Consider the following 13,987-nt stretch of genomic DNA (forward strand, 5'->3'; position numbering starts at 1 on the left):
ACTTCGATACAAGATGCATGATAGCAAAGCTGCCTCAAGACAGGGTGTCAACCATTTGTCAGCAAGTTTCATTTCTCATAAAGAAGATGAGAGTTTAGGCAAGAGAAGTATTACAAGTCTTGGGCTCAATGGCTGGAGTGATTACACTAGTTCATTGGGCAAGCTTCCACATGAGGATTCTGCAGTGGCTTCTTTTCGCTCAGTGGTCTTTCCAGGATTTACCAGTGTCACACGTGATCTTGATCATACAAACTTGCAAAAAGGACTAAGTATGGTGGCTTGTCTCCCCCCAGGTGACAATGGGCAGACCCTTTCTAGACCCCCATCCAGTAGCCACAGTGACAACTGACGCCTCCCAGATAGGGTAGGGGGCATTATCTGGGACAGACTGCCCAAGGAATGTGGCAACCTCACGAATACCATTTGCACATCAGTGTTCTAGAGATGAGAGTGGTGCTTCTGGCATTGCAAGCACTTACAAGACTCTCTACCTACCGGGACCACTGCAATTCAAACAGACAATATGTCAGTGGTATGGTACATCAACAAGCAGGGTGGGACCAGATCTTACCCCTTGTGTCGGGAGGCACTTCGAGTATGGCAATGGGCAATGTCTTCCCAATGTTTTCTGATTGCGACACACATTCCCGGGAAATCCAACATGATAGCGGACAGGCTCAGCAGGGCTATCCTCATGCCTCACAAGTGGTCCCTGAAGCAAGAAGTTGTGGACTTGATTTTTCGCAAATGGGCCCAGCCATGCTGTGATCTTTTTGCCACTCCCCTGAACAACAAATGCAGCAGCTACTTCGCCGTAGTCCCCACTCCAGGACTGTCACACAGGGATGCACTTCTTCACAATTGGCCTCCGGGACTACTTTATGCCTTTCCACCTACTTCCAAAGGTGCTTCAGAAAGCAAAGTCACTGGGTTGCAAACTCATCCTCATTGCTCCTTACTGGCCTTGCCAGATATGGTTTCCATTTCTTTGCCATCATCTTCAAGTGGAGCCTTGGATACTGGACCCAGTTCTGGACCTCCTGATGCAATAGTCGGGTGGGCTCCATCCATCCCTCCAAACTCTCAAGCTGACTGCTTGGTTTCTCCACTTCCAGTCTTAGCCAAGCTACCAAACATTTCCCCGGCTGTGCAACACATCCTAGTGTCCTCTTACAAGCCCACTACCAGGAAGATTTACACTACCAAATGGAGGAGGTTCTCTTATAGGGTGAAGGGTAATGATATTGATTCCTTCACTGCTCCTGTTCACAAGATTCTTGATTTTCTGGCCAAAACCTTTGAAAAAGGGGCAGCTGCAGCTACTATTAGGGTCCAACTAGCTACCATCTCCAATTTTCATGTATGAGACTTGGGTTCTAACATCATGTCCCATAAGTTGTGCAGAGCATTCTTATGAGGTACAACTCTTTTACAGACCCTGGTAAGAAAACACCCCACCCGGGACCTAAACTTGGTTTTTACTTCTCTGGTTATTCCACCTTTTGAATCAGCAGCATCTTGCCCCCTGAAATTTCTATCAGTCCATTGAGCTTCCTGTATTCTTCCCCAATTACGGCAACAAGGCAGAGTATAGACTTCACCAATTGGATGTTCATAGACAGTTACATTTTTATTTACACAGGACCAAAGACCTTAGAAGATTAGACCAATTGTTTGTATCCTTTGCTGACAATAAACAAGGTTCTCCAGTTTCGAAAATGACCTTATCAAAATGGCTGTCAGACACAATCAGTTATTCTTATGATTTGCGTAAAAAGACACTTCCAGGGAGGGGCAGGTGACACTCAACAACGGCTTAGCCATCTCTGTTGCCTTCCAAGCCAAATTGACTTTAGATTCAATCTGTGCAGCAGCAACACAGGCAAATCCTCATACCTTTATCACTCATTACAAAGTGGATGTGGTCTCCGGGAATAGGGCATCCTTTGGTTCCATGGTCCTGAAGAGTTTGTTCTAGTGAACTGCCCAAGAACCAGGTGCTGGGGACACAGTCCCAACCAGCTAGAATGAAGGCGAGATGGGACAACATAATATAAAGAAGTTATGTACTTACCCTAATGTTCCATGTTTGTTGTCCTTCATCTCACCTTCCTTCTTGCGTCCACCCCTCCTTCCCCCTTCCTGGAGGATCAAGAGGAGTTCCTTTATTGGTTACACTGGCTGAGTTTATTCCTGATGTACCAGGTTAGTTAACCATGCATTGTTTTTCCTCTTTCCTTCCTAACCTTAAATGTATAAGAGCTTAGTAAAATTTGTTTTTACTATGTATGTCTAGTGTGGGCTATATCAAACGAAGTCTGGGTAGCTAATGCTAGACATGTTGAGATAGGGGTTAGCCTCAAGCCAGTAAAAGCTCTCAAGCTATAGTAAATTGGTCAAGTCGGTGCCGAGGATTGGCTCCGAACCCAATCAGAAAGAAGGAAGGTGAGATGAAGGACAACAAACATGGAACATGTTATGGTAGGTACATAACTTCTTTTTTTGGCAAATGATTGGTTAGGTGAAGAGAGAGAGAGAGAGAGAGATGAATAGGGTTTGAGTAGTGTATTATTTGTAAACATGATTTGTAAAGTACAAAAATAAAATTAATGCAAAAAAAAAAGAAAAATACACAGTATATACAGAATAATGGTATTGAATATTCAGTTATTATATATTATGTTGATTATTTCATTGTTATGACCAAGGAAAGCAAACTGATAGAACAAGTGATTTTCAGCATAACTAATACTTACAAGATATAGGAATGTCATTAAACAGAGAAAAAAAGTATGGGATTTGGATTAGAAGAGAAGTTGAAAAGAATTACATTTGGACTGAAAGAAATATCAGTTTTAGGAATAAAATGTGGTACACTAAGTGTGGTAAAGGAACAATAGTTGAAAATTTTACAAGAATTAAGAGGTGTTAGTATTGTATAGAGTAGATAAAGATTATCATATAAGAAAAAAGTGCACTCAATAAACTCTATATGGCTGGGAAAAGATGCATACATGACTGGTGTATATATGATGCCAAAAGACCTGGAACACAGTTTATTGGATTAATATTTTGATTTATTTGGGGATCTAGATTAAATCCAGAGAGGATAGGAGTATTATATATGGATAGGGATGATGGTGGTTTGGTTTTATTGAATGCTATATTTATGGGGCATTGTTAAATGTTTATACAGTGCTAAGATGGATAAATGGAAAGAAAGTAATTTAGTGACAAGATTGTTTAAGATAAACTATGACAGAGAATGGAATTTAACGAAACTGAATAAGAATGGGAGAGAATGCAGAAATAAAAAAATATCAAGAAAAAATAAAAATACGGAAGTACTGAAAAAATGGAAAAATAGGAAGTTATGATACAGAAAATTATTGATTAAACCCATGGAAGTATTTGATGAAGAAGAAATAAAAGCTATAAAAACAAAGAAATGGTCTATGAAAAATGATGAATGTCAAGATTTTCTATTGAGTTTACAAATTAATAGCCAGTGAAGGGAAATGTGCCTTATAAAAAGTAAATGAAAGGATGTACCTTTTTGTGGTGAATTATAAACTACCGAGCATGTTTTCCTGACATGTAAAAGAATAAAAAACTAAAATAATAGAAAAAAATATTTTGAATGAAATACAGGATTATAAACAGTAAAAAATGGATATGATTGAATGTGGATTTTATGAGGTTGTAAGTAAGGAATATGTTACATTTAGCAATACATTGTTTTGTATTATTTGGAGTATTTGGAATGAAAGATTGAATGAGATTAAGTTCAATGGAAATTGAGTAATACCAAATATAGTTCGAAAAATTAAGTGGTGGTTGTGGTAAAAGGGGGGGGGGGTTCACATGCATGCCATATGGAAAATTTTAAAAGGATGAAGGAATGGAAAAGTACAGTTTTGTACCTACCATAAATGTAGATGTCCGATAGGAATGCATCTGCAGTCCTAACAAATAGGTTGTCCTGTCGTCAGGCAGCCCTTCGGTCGGCCGGATTCCAAAGTCTGGGTCTGGCTTCGGCTGGTGTCGCACTTCACCCGACGTCATAGCTGCAGTTCTTCGGGTATAAAGGCATCAGCCGATGCCATTTTCCTCAGTGTTTCTTGCCCCAGATGCCAGGTGCCCTCTTGGATGGCTAAATTTGGATAAATGCCAATGTTTCCAAATAGTAGAGAGCAGCAAACACATAAAATAAGCATGTATGTACATATATACAAACAAATACACCATAATAGATCCCCAAGCTAGCTGAAAGATGGCAAATACCCTAGGAGTACCACAGAGGAAGTGGTGGGTAATCCTGTCTGCAGATGCATTCCTATCGGACATCTACATTTATGGTAGGTACAAAACTGTACTATGTCCTTCAAGGATGCCTCTGCAGTCCTAACAAATGGGTAGAACACCATAGCCAAACTAGCGGAGGAGGAAAGAAGAGATTATGGTGTAGTTAGGATCCCCTGCAAAACAGCAGTGGCAAAACCTGCTCGGGATCTAGAGTATAAAGGTAAATTATAATGCTTGGCAAATGTATGCACGGAGGTCCAAGTAGCAGCCTCTATAATGTCCTGGTAGCCACCCTCGTAAGAAAGCTGTAGTAGTGGCTGTAGCCCTTGTGGAGTGAGGCCTGATGTTCTCTGGAGTTTTCTTTCCATGGAAGGAGTAACAAAATCTAATGCAATTTCCTATCCACTTGGAGATTGTCTGTTTTGAAATTGCTTTTCCTGGTTTTGTCAGTTTAGAACCTTTCAAGTCTTCATTTACCAATACCCCCTTTGATGGCTCGTCCTTGTTTGGCTTCAGGTAAAAGAGACTCTCACCAGATGTGAACAGGATGGCAAGACTCTCTCTGCCATAGGAGTCCATTTTTCCATTCCATCTAGACCCTATCCTAAAGGTTGGAAGAGTGGAAAGATGTGGCTTTGAAAATCCCAGGGAGCTTTGCCTGACACACGTGGAGATTTTTCCCCCAGGGCCAGAGGAGGAAACAACAATGGAAGACACCACCCTTGTGACAGAGGGGGTCCGAAACAGTAGGGTAGCAGAGATATGTTCTCTGCTAGACCCTTCCAGCACTCCTGAAGTGAGGCCCGACTGTCCGCCTCTGCTGAAAGAAGCATGGGTACTGTCAATAATATCCAGGGGTTACAAAATTCCCTTTTCCCAGTTACCCCCCTTCAAAAGAAAAATGTTCTATCCCAGATGTTCCACCCAGTCTTTGGGATCAAGCAATCCTAGAGGTACAAAGATTGCTAGAAAAAAGAGCCATCCAAGAAGTCCCTGCAAACCAAATCCAATCCGGAACATACTCAAGGTTCTTTTTAGTTCCAAAAAAGACGGGACTGGAGACCCATTTTGGATCTCAGCAAGCTAAACAAATCAGTAAAAATGACGAAGTTCCGGATGGTAACACTGCAGTCCATGCTTCCCTTCTTGGGTCAGGACAATTGGATGTGCTCCATAGACCTCCAGGATGTGTACTACCACATAAAAATGGACAGGCAATCCAGGAGATTCCTACACTTCCAGCTGGGAGCCAGTCATTATCAGTTCAGAGCCCTGCCCTTTGGTCTCACCACAGTCCCCAGGGTGTTCACCAAGTGTATGGCCATGGTCCTGGCTCACCTGAGGTGTGTAGGATTCCAGGTGTTTCCATATCTAGATGACTGGCTACTCACTGCTACCACCAAGCATCAACTGATCAAAGCATGGGACTACACAATCCAAATTTGTTCCCACCTAGGCATCACCATAAACTACAAAAAGTCTGCCTTGTTGCCTTGTCAGTCTATTACCTGTATAGGGGCAGACTTTGATACAAGATGCATGATAGCAAAGCTGCCTCAAGACAGGGTGTCAACCATTTGTCAGCAAGTTTCATTTCTCATAAAGAAGATGAGAGTTTAGGCAAGAGAAGTATTACAAGTCTTGGGCTCAATGGCTGGAGTAATTACACTAGTTTATTGGGCAAGCTTCCACATGAGGATTCTGCAGTGGCTTCTTTTCGCTCAGTGGTCTTTCCAGGATTTACCAATGTCACACGTGATCTTGATCACACAAACTTGCAAAAAGGACTAAGTATGGTGGCTTGTCTCCCCCCAGGTGACAATGGGCAGACCCTTTCTAGACCCCCATCCAGTAGCCACAGTGACAACTGACGCCTCCCAGATAGGGTAGGGGGCATTATCTGGGACAGACTGCCCAAGGAATGTGGCAACCTCACGAATACCATTTGCACATCAATGTTCTAGAGATGAGAGTGGTGCTTCTGGCATTGCAAGCACTTACAAGACTCTCTACCTACCGGGACCACTGCAATTCAAACAGACAATATGTCAGTGGTATGGTACATCAACAAGCAGGGCAGGACCAGATCTTACCCCTTGTGTCGGGAGGCACTTCGAGTATGGCAATGGGCGATGTCTTCCCAACGTTTTCTGATTGCGACACACATTCCTGGGAAATCCAACATGATAGCGGACAGGCTCAGCAGGGCTATCCTCATGCCTCACAAGTGGTCCCTGAAGCAAGAAGTTGTGGACTTGATTTTTCGCAAATGGGGCCAGCCATGCTGTGATCTTTTTGCCACTCCCCTGAACAACAAATGCAGCAGCTACTTCGCCGTAGTCCCCACTCCAGGACTGTCACACAGGGATGCACTTCTTCACAATTGGCCTCCGGGACTACTTTATGCCTTTCCACCTAATTCCAAAGGTGCTTCAGAAAGCAAAGTCACTGGGTTGCAAACTCATCCTCATTGCTCCTTACTGGCCTCGTCAGATATGGTTTCCATTTCTTTGCCATCATCTTCAAGTGGAGCCTTGGATACTGGACCCAGTTCTGGACCTCCTGATGCAATAGTCGGGTGGGCTCCATCCATCCCTCCAAACTCTCAAGCTGACTGCTTGGTTTCTCCACTTCCAGTCTTAGCCAAGCTACCAAACATTTCCCCGGCTGTGCAACACATCCTAGTGTCCTCTTACAAGCCCACTACCAGGAAGATTTACACTATCAAATGGAGGAGGTTCTCTTATAGGGTGAAGAGTAATGACATTGATCCCTTCACTGCTCTTGTTCACAAGATTCTTGATTTTCTGGCCAAAACCTTTGAAAGAGGGGCAGCTGCAGCTACTATTAGGGTCCAACTAGCTACCATCTCCAATTTTCATGTATGAGACTTGGGTTCTAACATCATGTCCCATAAGTTGTGCAGAGCATTCTTATGAGGTACAACTCTTTTACAGACCCTGGTAAGAGAACACCCCCCCGGGACCTAAACTTGGTTTTTACTTCTCTGGTTATTCCACCTTTTGAATCAGCAGCATCTTGCCCCCTGAAATTTCTATCAGTCCATTGAGCTTCCTGTATTCTTCCCCAATTACGGCAACAAGGCAGAGTATAGACTTCACCAATTGGATGTTCATAGACAGTTACATTTTTATTTACACAGGACCAAAGACCTTAGAAGATCAGACCAATTGTTTGTATCCTTTGCTGACAATAAACAAGGTTCTCCAGTTTCGAAAGTGACCTTATCAAAATGGCTGTCAAACACAATCAGTTATTCTTATGATTTGCGTAAAAAGACGCTTCCAGGGAGGGGCAGGTGATACTCAACCAGGTGATACTCAACCAGGGCCTTAGCCATCCCTGTTGCCTTCCAAGCCAAATTGACTTTAGATTCAATCTGTGCAGCAGCAACACAGGCAAATCCTCATACCTTTATCACTCATTACAAAGTGGATGTGGTCTCCGGGAATAGGGCATCCTTTGGTTCCATGGTCCTGAAGAGTTTGTTCCAGTGAACCACCCAAGAACCAGGTGCTGGGGACACAGTCCCAACCAGCTAGAATGAAGGCGAGATGGGACAACATAATATAAAGAAGTTATGTACTTACCCTAATGTTCCATGTTTGTTGTCCTTCATCTCACCTTCCTTCTTGCGTCCACCCCTTCTTCCCCCTTCCTGGAGGATCAAGAGGAGTTCCTTTATTGGTTACACTGGCTGAGTTTATTCCTGATGTACCAGGTTAGTTAACCATGCATTGTTTTTCCTCTTTCCTTCCTAACCTTAAATGTATAAGAGCTTAGTAAAATTTGTTTTTACTATGTATGTCTAGTGTGGGCTATATCAAACGAAGTCTGGGTAGCTAATGCTAGACATGTTGAGATAGGGGTTAGCCTCAAGCCAGTAAAAGCTCTCAAGCTATAGTAAATTGGTCAAGTCGGTGCCGAGGATTGGCTCCGAACCCAATCAGAAAGAAGGAAGGTGAGATGAAGGACAACAAACATGGAACATGTTATGGTAGGTACATAACTTCTTTTTTGGCAAATGATTGGTTAAGTGAAGAGAGAGAGAGAGAGAGATGAATAGGATTTGAGTAGTGTATTATTTGTAAACATGATTTGTAAAGTTCAAAAATAAAATTAATGCAAAAAAAGAAAAAGACACAGTATATACAGAATAATGGTATTGAATATTCAGTTATTATATATTATGTTGATTATATCATTGTTATGACCAAGGAAAGCAAACTGATAGAACAAGTGATTTTCAGCATAACTAATACTTACAAGATATAGGAATGTCATTAAACAGAAAAAAAAAGTATGGGATTTGGATTAGAAGAGAAGTTGAAAAGAATTACATTTGGACTGAAAGAAATATCAGTTTTAGGAATAAAATGTGGTACACTAAGTGTGGTAAAGGAACAATAGTTGAAAATTTTACAAGAATTAAGAGGTGTTAGTATTGTATAGAGTAGATAAAGATTATCATATAAGAAAAAAGTGCACTCAATAAACTCTATATGGCTGGGAAAAGATGCATACATGACTGGTGTATATATGATGCCAAAAGACCTGGAACACAGTTTATTGGACTAATATTTTGATTTATTTGAGGATCTAGATTAAATCCAGAGAGGATAGGAGTATTATATATGGATAGGGATGATGGTGGTTTGGTTTTATTGAATGCTATATTTATGGGGCATTGTTAAATGTTTATACAGTGCTAAGATGGATAAATGGAAAGAAAGTAATTTAGTGACAAGATTGTTTAAGATAAACTATGACAGAGAATGGAATTTAACGAAACTTAATAAGAATGGGAGAGAATGCAGAAATAAAAACATATCAAGAAAAAATAAAAATATGGAAGTACTGAAAAAGTGGAAAAAATAGGAAGTTATGATACAGAAAATTATTGATTAAACCCATGGAAGTATTTGATGAAGAAGAAATAAAAGCTATAAAAACAAAGAAATGGTCTATAAAAAATGATGAATGTCATGATTTTCTATTGAGTTTACAAATTAATAGCCAGTGAAGGGAAATGTGCCTTATAAAAAGTAAATGAAAGGATGTACCTTTTTGTGGTGAATTACAAACTACAGAGCATGTTTTCCTGACATGTAAAAGAATAAAAAACTAAAATAATAGAGAAAAAATATTTTGAATGAAATACAGGATTATAAACAGTAAAAAATGGATATGATTGAATGTGGATTTTATGAGGTTGTAAGTAAGGAATATGTTACATTTAGCAAGACATTGTTTTGTATTATTTGGACTATTTGGAATGAAAGATTGAATGAGATTAAGTTCAATGGAAATTGAGTAATACTAAATATAGTACGAAAAATTAAGTGGTGGTTGTGGTAAAAGGAGGGGGGGTCCACATGCATGTGATATGGAAAGTTTTAAAAGGATGAAGGAATGGAAACCTGATGTCAGTCTTTGTAAATATGCAGATATGTGAATATGTCAACCTTGATTCATAGGTTCATAGGTGTGTACTAGGCTTATGGCCCTGGAGCCTTTACAAGCCTAGCCCATAGGATTATCCTAGCATCATGCCACCTGACCTTAGTTCCCAGTACCTCTGTTGAGTAGAGCCACTGGAGTGATCCTTGAGTTAATTTTCTATATCCCATCCACTCATCAAGGTTTCTGTTGAACGGGCCAATGAGGTGCTCTGTTTGACATGTATGGGAAGTCTGTTCCATAGTATGGCTAGTCTCTAGGTTATAAACCTATCCCTCCAGCACATTCTGTTGACTTGTATATATTTGTAAATACTTGTACATAATAAAGTAATGCTACTCTTTTTGATGGGTGCCTTGCAATCTTTTACCTCCACCTGAGCTACTACAAACTCAAGTAGATAGAACCTCAGTTTTCATCTGAAGGATTTCATACACACAGGAGTACAGCACCAACCCCCCACCCACAAGATGCACTGCAATGTTCCGTCATCCTAGTGTGGGAAGAGAACCCGCAGACTTCTGCACCAAACATCTGTGTGCTACCTTTTGCACCACTGACATTGCTTAAAGGAACTTAAGAGGATTTTAAAGGCAGAAGGTGTACCACAGGACTGTTACTGTTCCATTAAAGCTCGATGATGTACATTGGCTGCCTTCACTTAGAACTGGTCTCTGCAAAACTGATTAGATGCTGAAAGAGCTCCTGAAAAAATTGATGGTAAACTTCTCACCCCACCAGCCCGTCAAACAACCCTGACTAACTCTGAGTTAATAGATTCCTTTTTTATGTCATATTGCTCCACTGTGTTTCATCGGTGTCTAAACAGCTTTGCAAATATTTTAGGCAAACTGTAGTTTCTCCATGAGGGATTTATTGCCAACAGACTTGCAGTGTAACATACATAGTACTTATATTGCCTTCCTGTCCCTTCTAGTATTAATAGCAAACGTTGTGCCATACAGTAAGAAGCACCTTTTCATTGTATTCCTAGTGATTGGATAAGAGTATTGGATTTACTTCTGTCATGTTATTTCAGACTCGCTCATCTGACTGCAGCAGTAAGACATATGAATTAAGTATTCATCCTTTTTACTCTGCATGTTACATATCAGTTTGCATTTCACATATGTCTGTTTTTTTATGAAAAAGAATCCCTCTTCAAAGTCTGCTTCTAAATAAGTAGTTTTCATATTTGTCCAGGACATCAGTTTTACAAGATGAAAAGCTACTAAACTATATTTCTATCTGATATATGGCATAGTGTAGAAAGTACAGTTGTGTACACTTACCATAAATGTAGATGTTCGAGTGTATTCACTGTTGCAGTCATTAAGGCTTCCCTGGTAGGGGTAACCCAAATGTGATGACTGCAACAGTGAAACACGTACAGCATCTTTAGTCTTCCTTTTGCTTCTTTGATTTTCTTAAGCTTTAAGTTGTTGTTGTTTGTCTTTCGTCTTTTCCCGGTTAGGGGTTGCCACAGCGGAACTCCGGTCCGCTGATGATTGGCAGTTGTTTTTTATGGTGTCGAGTTGCCATCCCGACGCCCAATCTTCAACTAAGGCACGCCCACGCATGTCTTTCGAACGCCCACTCGACCGCGGGGAGGACATGCAAACTCCACATAGAAGGCTCTCCTTGGGATTTTAATTTCTAGCTTTATTTTCCTTTCACTGGGATAGCTTTCATAACTATGGTTTTCTAGATATGTTTTTGAGGTTCTTGTCATTATTTTACTTTCATTTTTGTAAACCCAAAAATGCCTGCCATGTAATACTGTCTTAGTGTTTCACACGTAAATATGTCAATTCTTTTCTTTTCCAAAAACCCAAACTTGTTTAGTAAAAGAAAACTGACTTACCAGGGTCAAAAAATTCATCAGTGGTTGCAGCACTGCTCAACACCACCAAGAGAAAGGAGAAAGCCACTATGTGTAGCATTATTCCATCTGGTTTCAGAATGAGCTCCCTGCCATTACTGTATCCTTTATTTCTGAAAAGAAAGACAAGAAACAGGATGAGTGCTAGAGAAATGCATGACACATTACATAATGTGCAGCTGTCACATGGTAACAGAACAGTTACATTAGCTGACACACCTCAATTCTGCAACAGCATTAGTGGCAAGCACCTTGAAAACAAGGGCTCACTGTCAGATGTCAAGAGTTTCCTAATTTGCAGTGACTGGCTACGTAATTGTTTAGATTAAGTGAAAAACTGCAATTGGTTGTTGATGGTATTTGATAATGCCCCGTCCCCCATTAAGTGAAGTGTATATTACTGGTGGTAAGGATGCACCGGAAACTTTCCCAGCTATTGCAGTCTTTGCTGAAAGCAGCAAGCAATATACATTAAATGTTTTAGCCTACATAATTGTTTGAACATGAGGTGTTTGTTAAAATCTATCCCCTTAAGTGATCACGAGGTAATACTTTGAGTATTTCATATTTCTATTTTTTCTATTCATTATTACTAATAAACCCGAGTTTATGACAAGAATAATTTAAATAAGAACATAAGCAACTTTAATTTTCATAGGTTTACATTTTTAGTCTCCCTCTCTCTCACTTGAATTTGGTTTGTAATTTATATAAACATTCTTGAATAGTATGTTTAGTTCACCCCCCAAATGCTTATGAATAGTGGATGAAGGTTTAATCCAGCAGTGAAATGTTTAAATTAGTTCATGTTTAGTATCACAATGTTTTATTAACAGATTTAATACGTTATATGTTAACTTTACAAACGCTAATAAAATAAATATACACAAAGAAACATATATATTACATGTCACATGGGATGTAATCTTACAAAATACATGTACCTGCATTCCACAAAAATTGCCACGGGCTATTATGGATCTTCAGTTATTGTAAACTTGCTGTCTAGTCTGGATCATCTGGCCTACCAACATATTTATTTGTTTGTCTATATAAATCCCACTGTTTTATTGAAAAAATTCCAGCCACCACTTGTTAACATATTTACTTTGAATACCTTACATATCTGTAATGTGCTCAAGAATTCTCAAGTCTATTTTTAATCCACTACCTTCTAAAAATGTTACTTCCATACATTCATCTGTGGCAAAGCTTCATCTGAACATTTTTATGTTTGGCTGCAAATCGAACTATCTCATTTAATAAAAATAAAGTAACGCATTTTATTGTCACTACTAAAACAGTTTAATTTTCATCATCACACTACTTTCGAAAACATATGCTACACACTAGGACTGAATCAACTTCTGTCGCCTTTAGTATCTGTGTTCCTAATTTATTTTATGTTCTCATTACTGGCCAACCTGCAAGGAGAAAGAAACTTATCCTACACTGCCAGATCACTTTTATCTGAAGCAACATTTGCAGAATTTGGCAATACAGTGGAAAGAATCTTATCACCAAAAAGTATAACTGTGTATTCTGACATACCTGTATAGCAGTCCAGCATGAGTGGATATAAAGAAACTGACACCGACTATTAACAACCACAAAAAAATAGTCAAAAGTAGTGTCCTACAGATTTAAAGTATTGCTCTATATATTGGCAAGTTAATTGTTCCAAAAATCTGTTAAAACTGTAAATGGGTTGCTAGTTATGGTCACACTTAGAGGGAAAAAAAAGCTCTGTTGCATAACATATCCTGCCAAGTGCAATTTTAACAGTATGAAGCCAAGCCAAATTTGTATTTACTCAATGAAATCACAACACTTGGCAAAGTAAGGTCCTATCTGTCCTGAATAAGAATGCTTTCATTCAGGACTTCTACATATAATTCACTAGCAATTAATTAAATGAAGGCAGTAAAGTAATACATTTTGATAATTCATTTTTATTTCTTATCTTCTACTTTATGTTTTGTTTTCTGGGTTGCCCCATTGAGCAAAGCCAATTGTTAGTGGAGGTCTAGTGAAAAAAGCACCAGTGAACATGCAATATGTAATGAATTTACAGTGAATGATAACCCTTTATCAATAGTTCACAAATTTCAATGATATAACAAAAAATTACACACAAGTGTAGACATACAGCAGTAAGGCAATATGCAAAGTCAGTGAAAAGTTATTATTGTCAAACTATTAATTACGCTGAGAATCAAATACACAAATCTGTGTATATTTCAACAGCTGCTAAAACATGAACTAACTGAAAGTGATCATCAGTTTAGAAATTACAATGTCTGAAAAAATAATAAAATT

At 39.4% G+C, this 13,987-nt stretch overlaps 1 protein-coding gene across 5 annotated transcripts in view; it reads right to left on the bottom strand.

Moving 5' to 3' along the window:
* Positions 1 to 13,987, bottom strand: part of DDR1 (discoidin domain receptor tyrosine kinase 1) — a 1,200,914-nt gene that overhangs the window by 426,612 nt on the left and 760,315 nt on the right. For all 5 annotated transcript variants that reach the window (XM_044083163.1, XM_044083162.1, XM_044083159.1 and 2 more), the window contains one exon: positions 11,651 to 11,781. In XM_044083163.1, the coding sequence (XP_043939098.1) occupies positions 11,651 to 11,729 (79 nt within the window). In that variant the 5' untranslated portion in view covers positions 11,730 to 11,781. The remainder of the gene's footprint in view (positions 1 to 11,650; positions 11,782 to 13,987) is intronic.

This window comes from Protopterus annectens, chromosome 9.part0 (genome assembly GCF_019279795.1).
Source record: "Protopterus annectens isolate FY-2018-M chromosome 9.part0, PAN1.0, whole genome shotgun sequence".
Classification (NCBI taxonomy): domain Eukaryota; kingdom Metazoa; phylum Chordata; order Ceratodontiformes; family Protopteridae; genus Protopterus; species Protopterus annectens.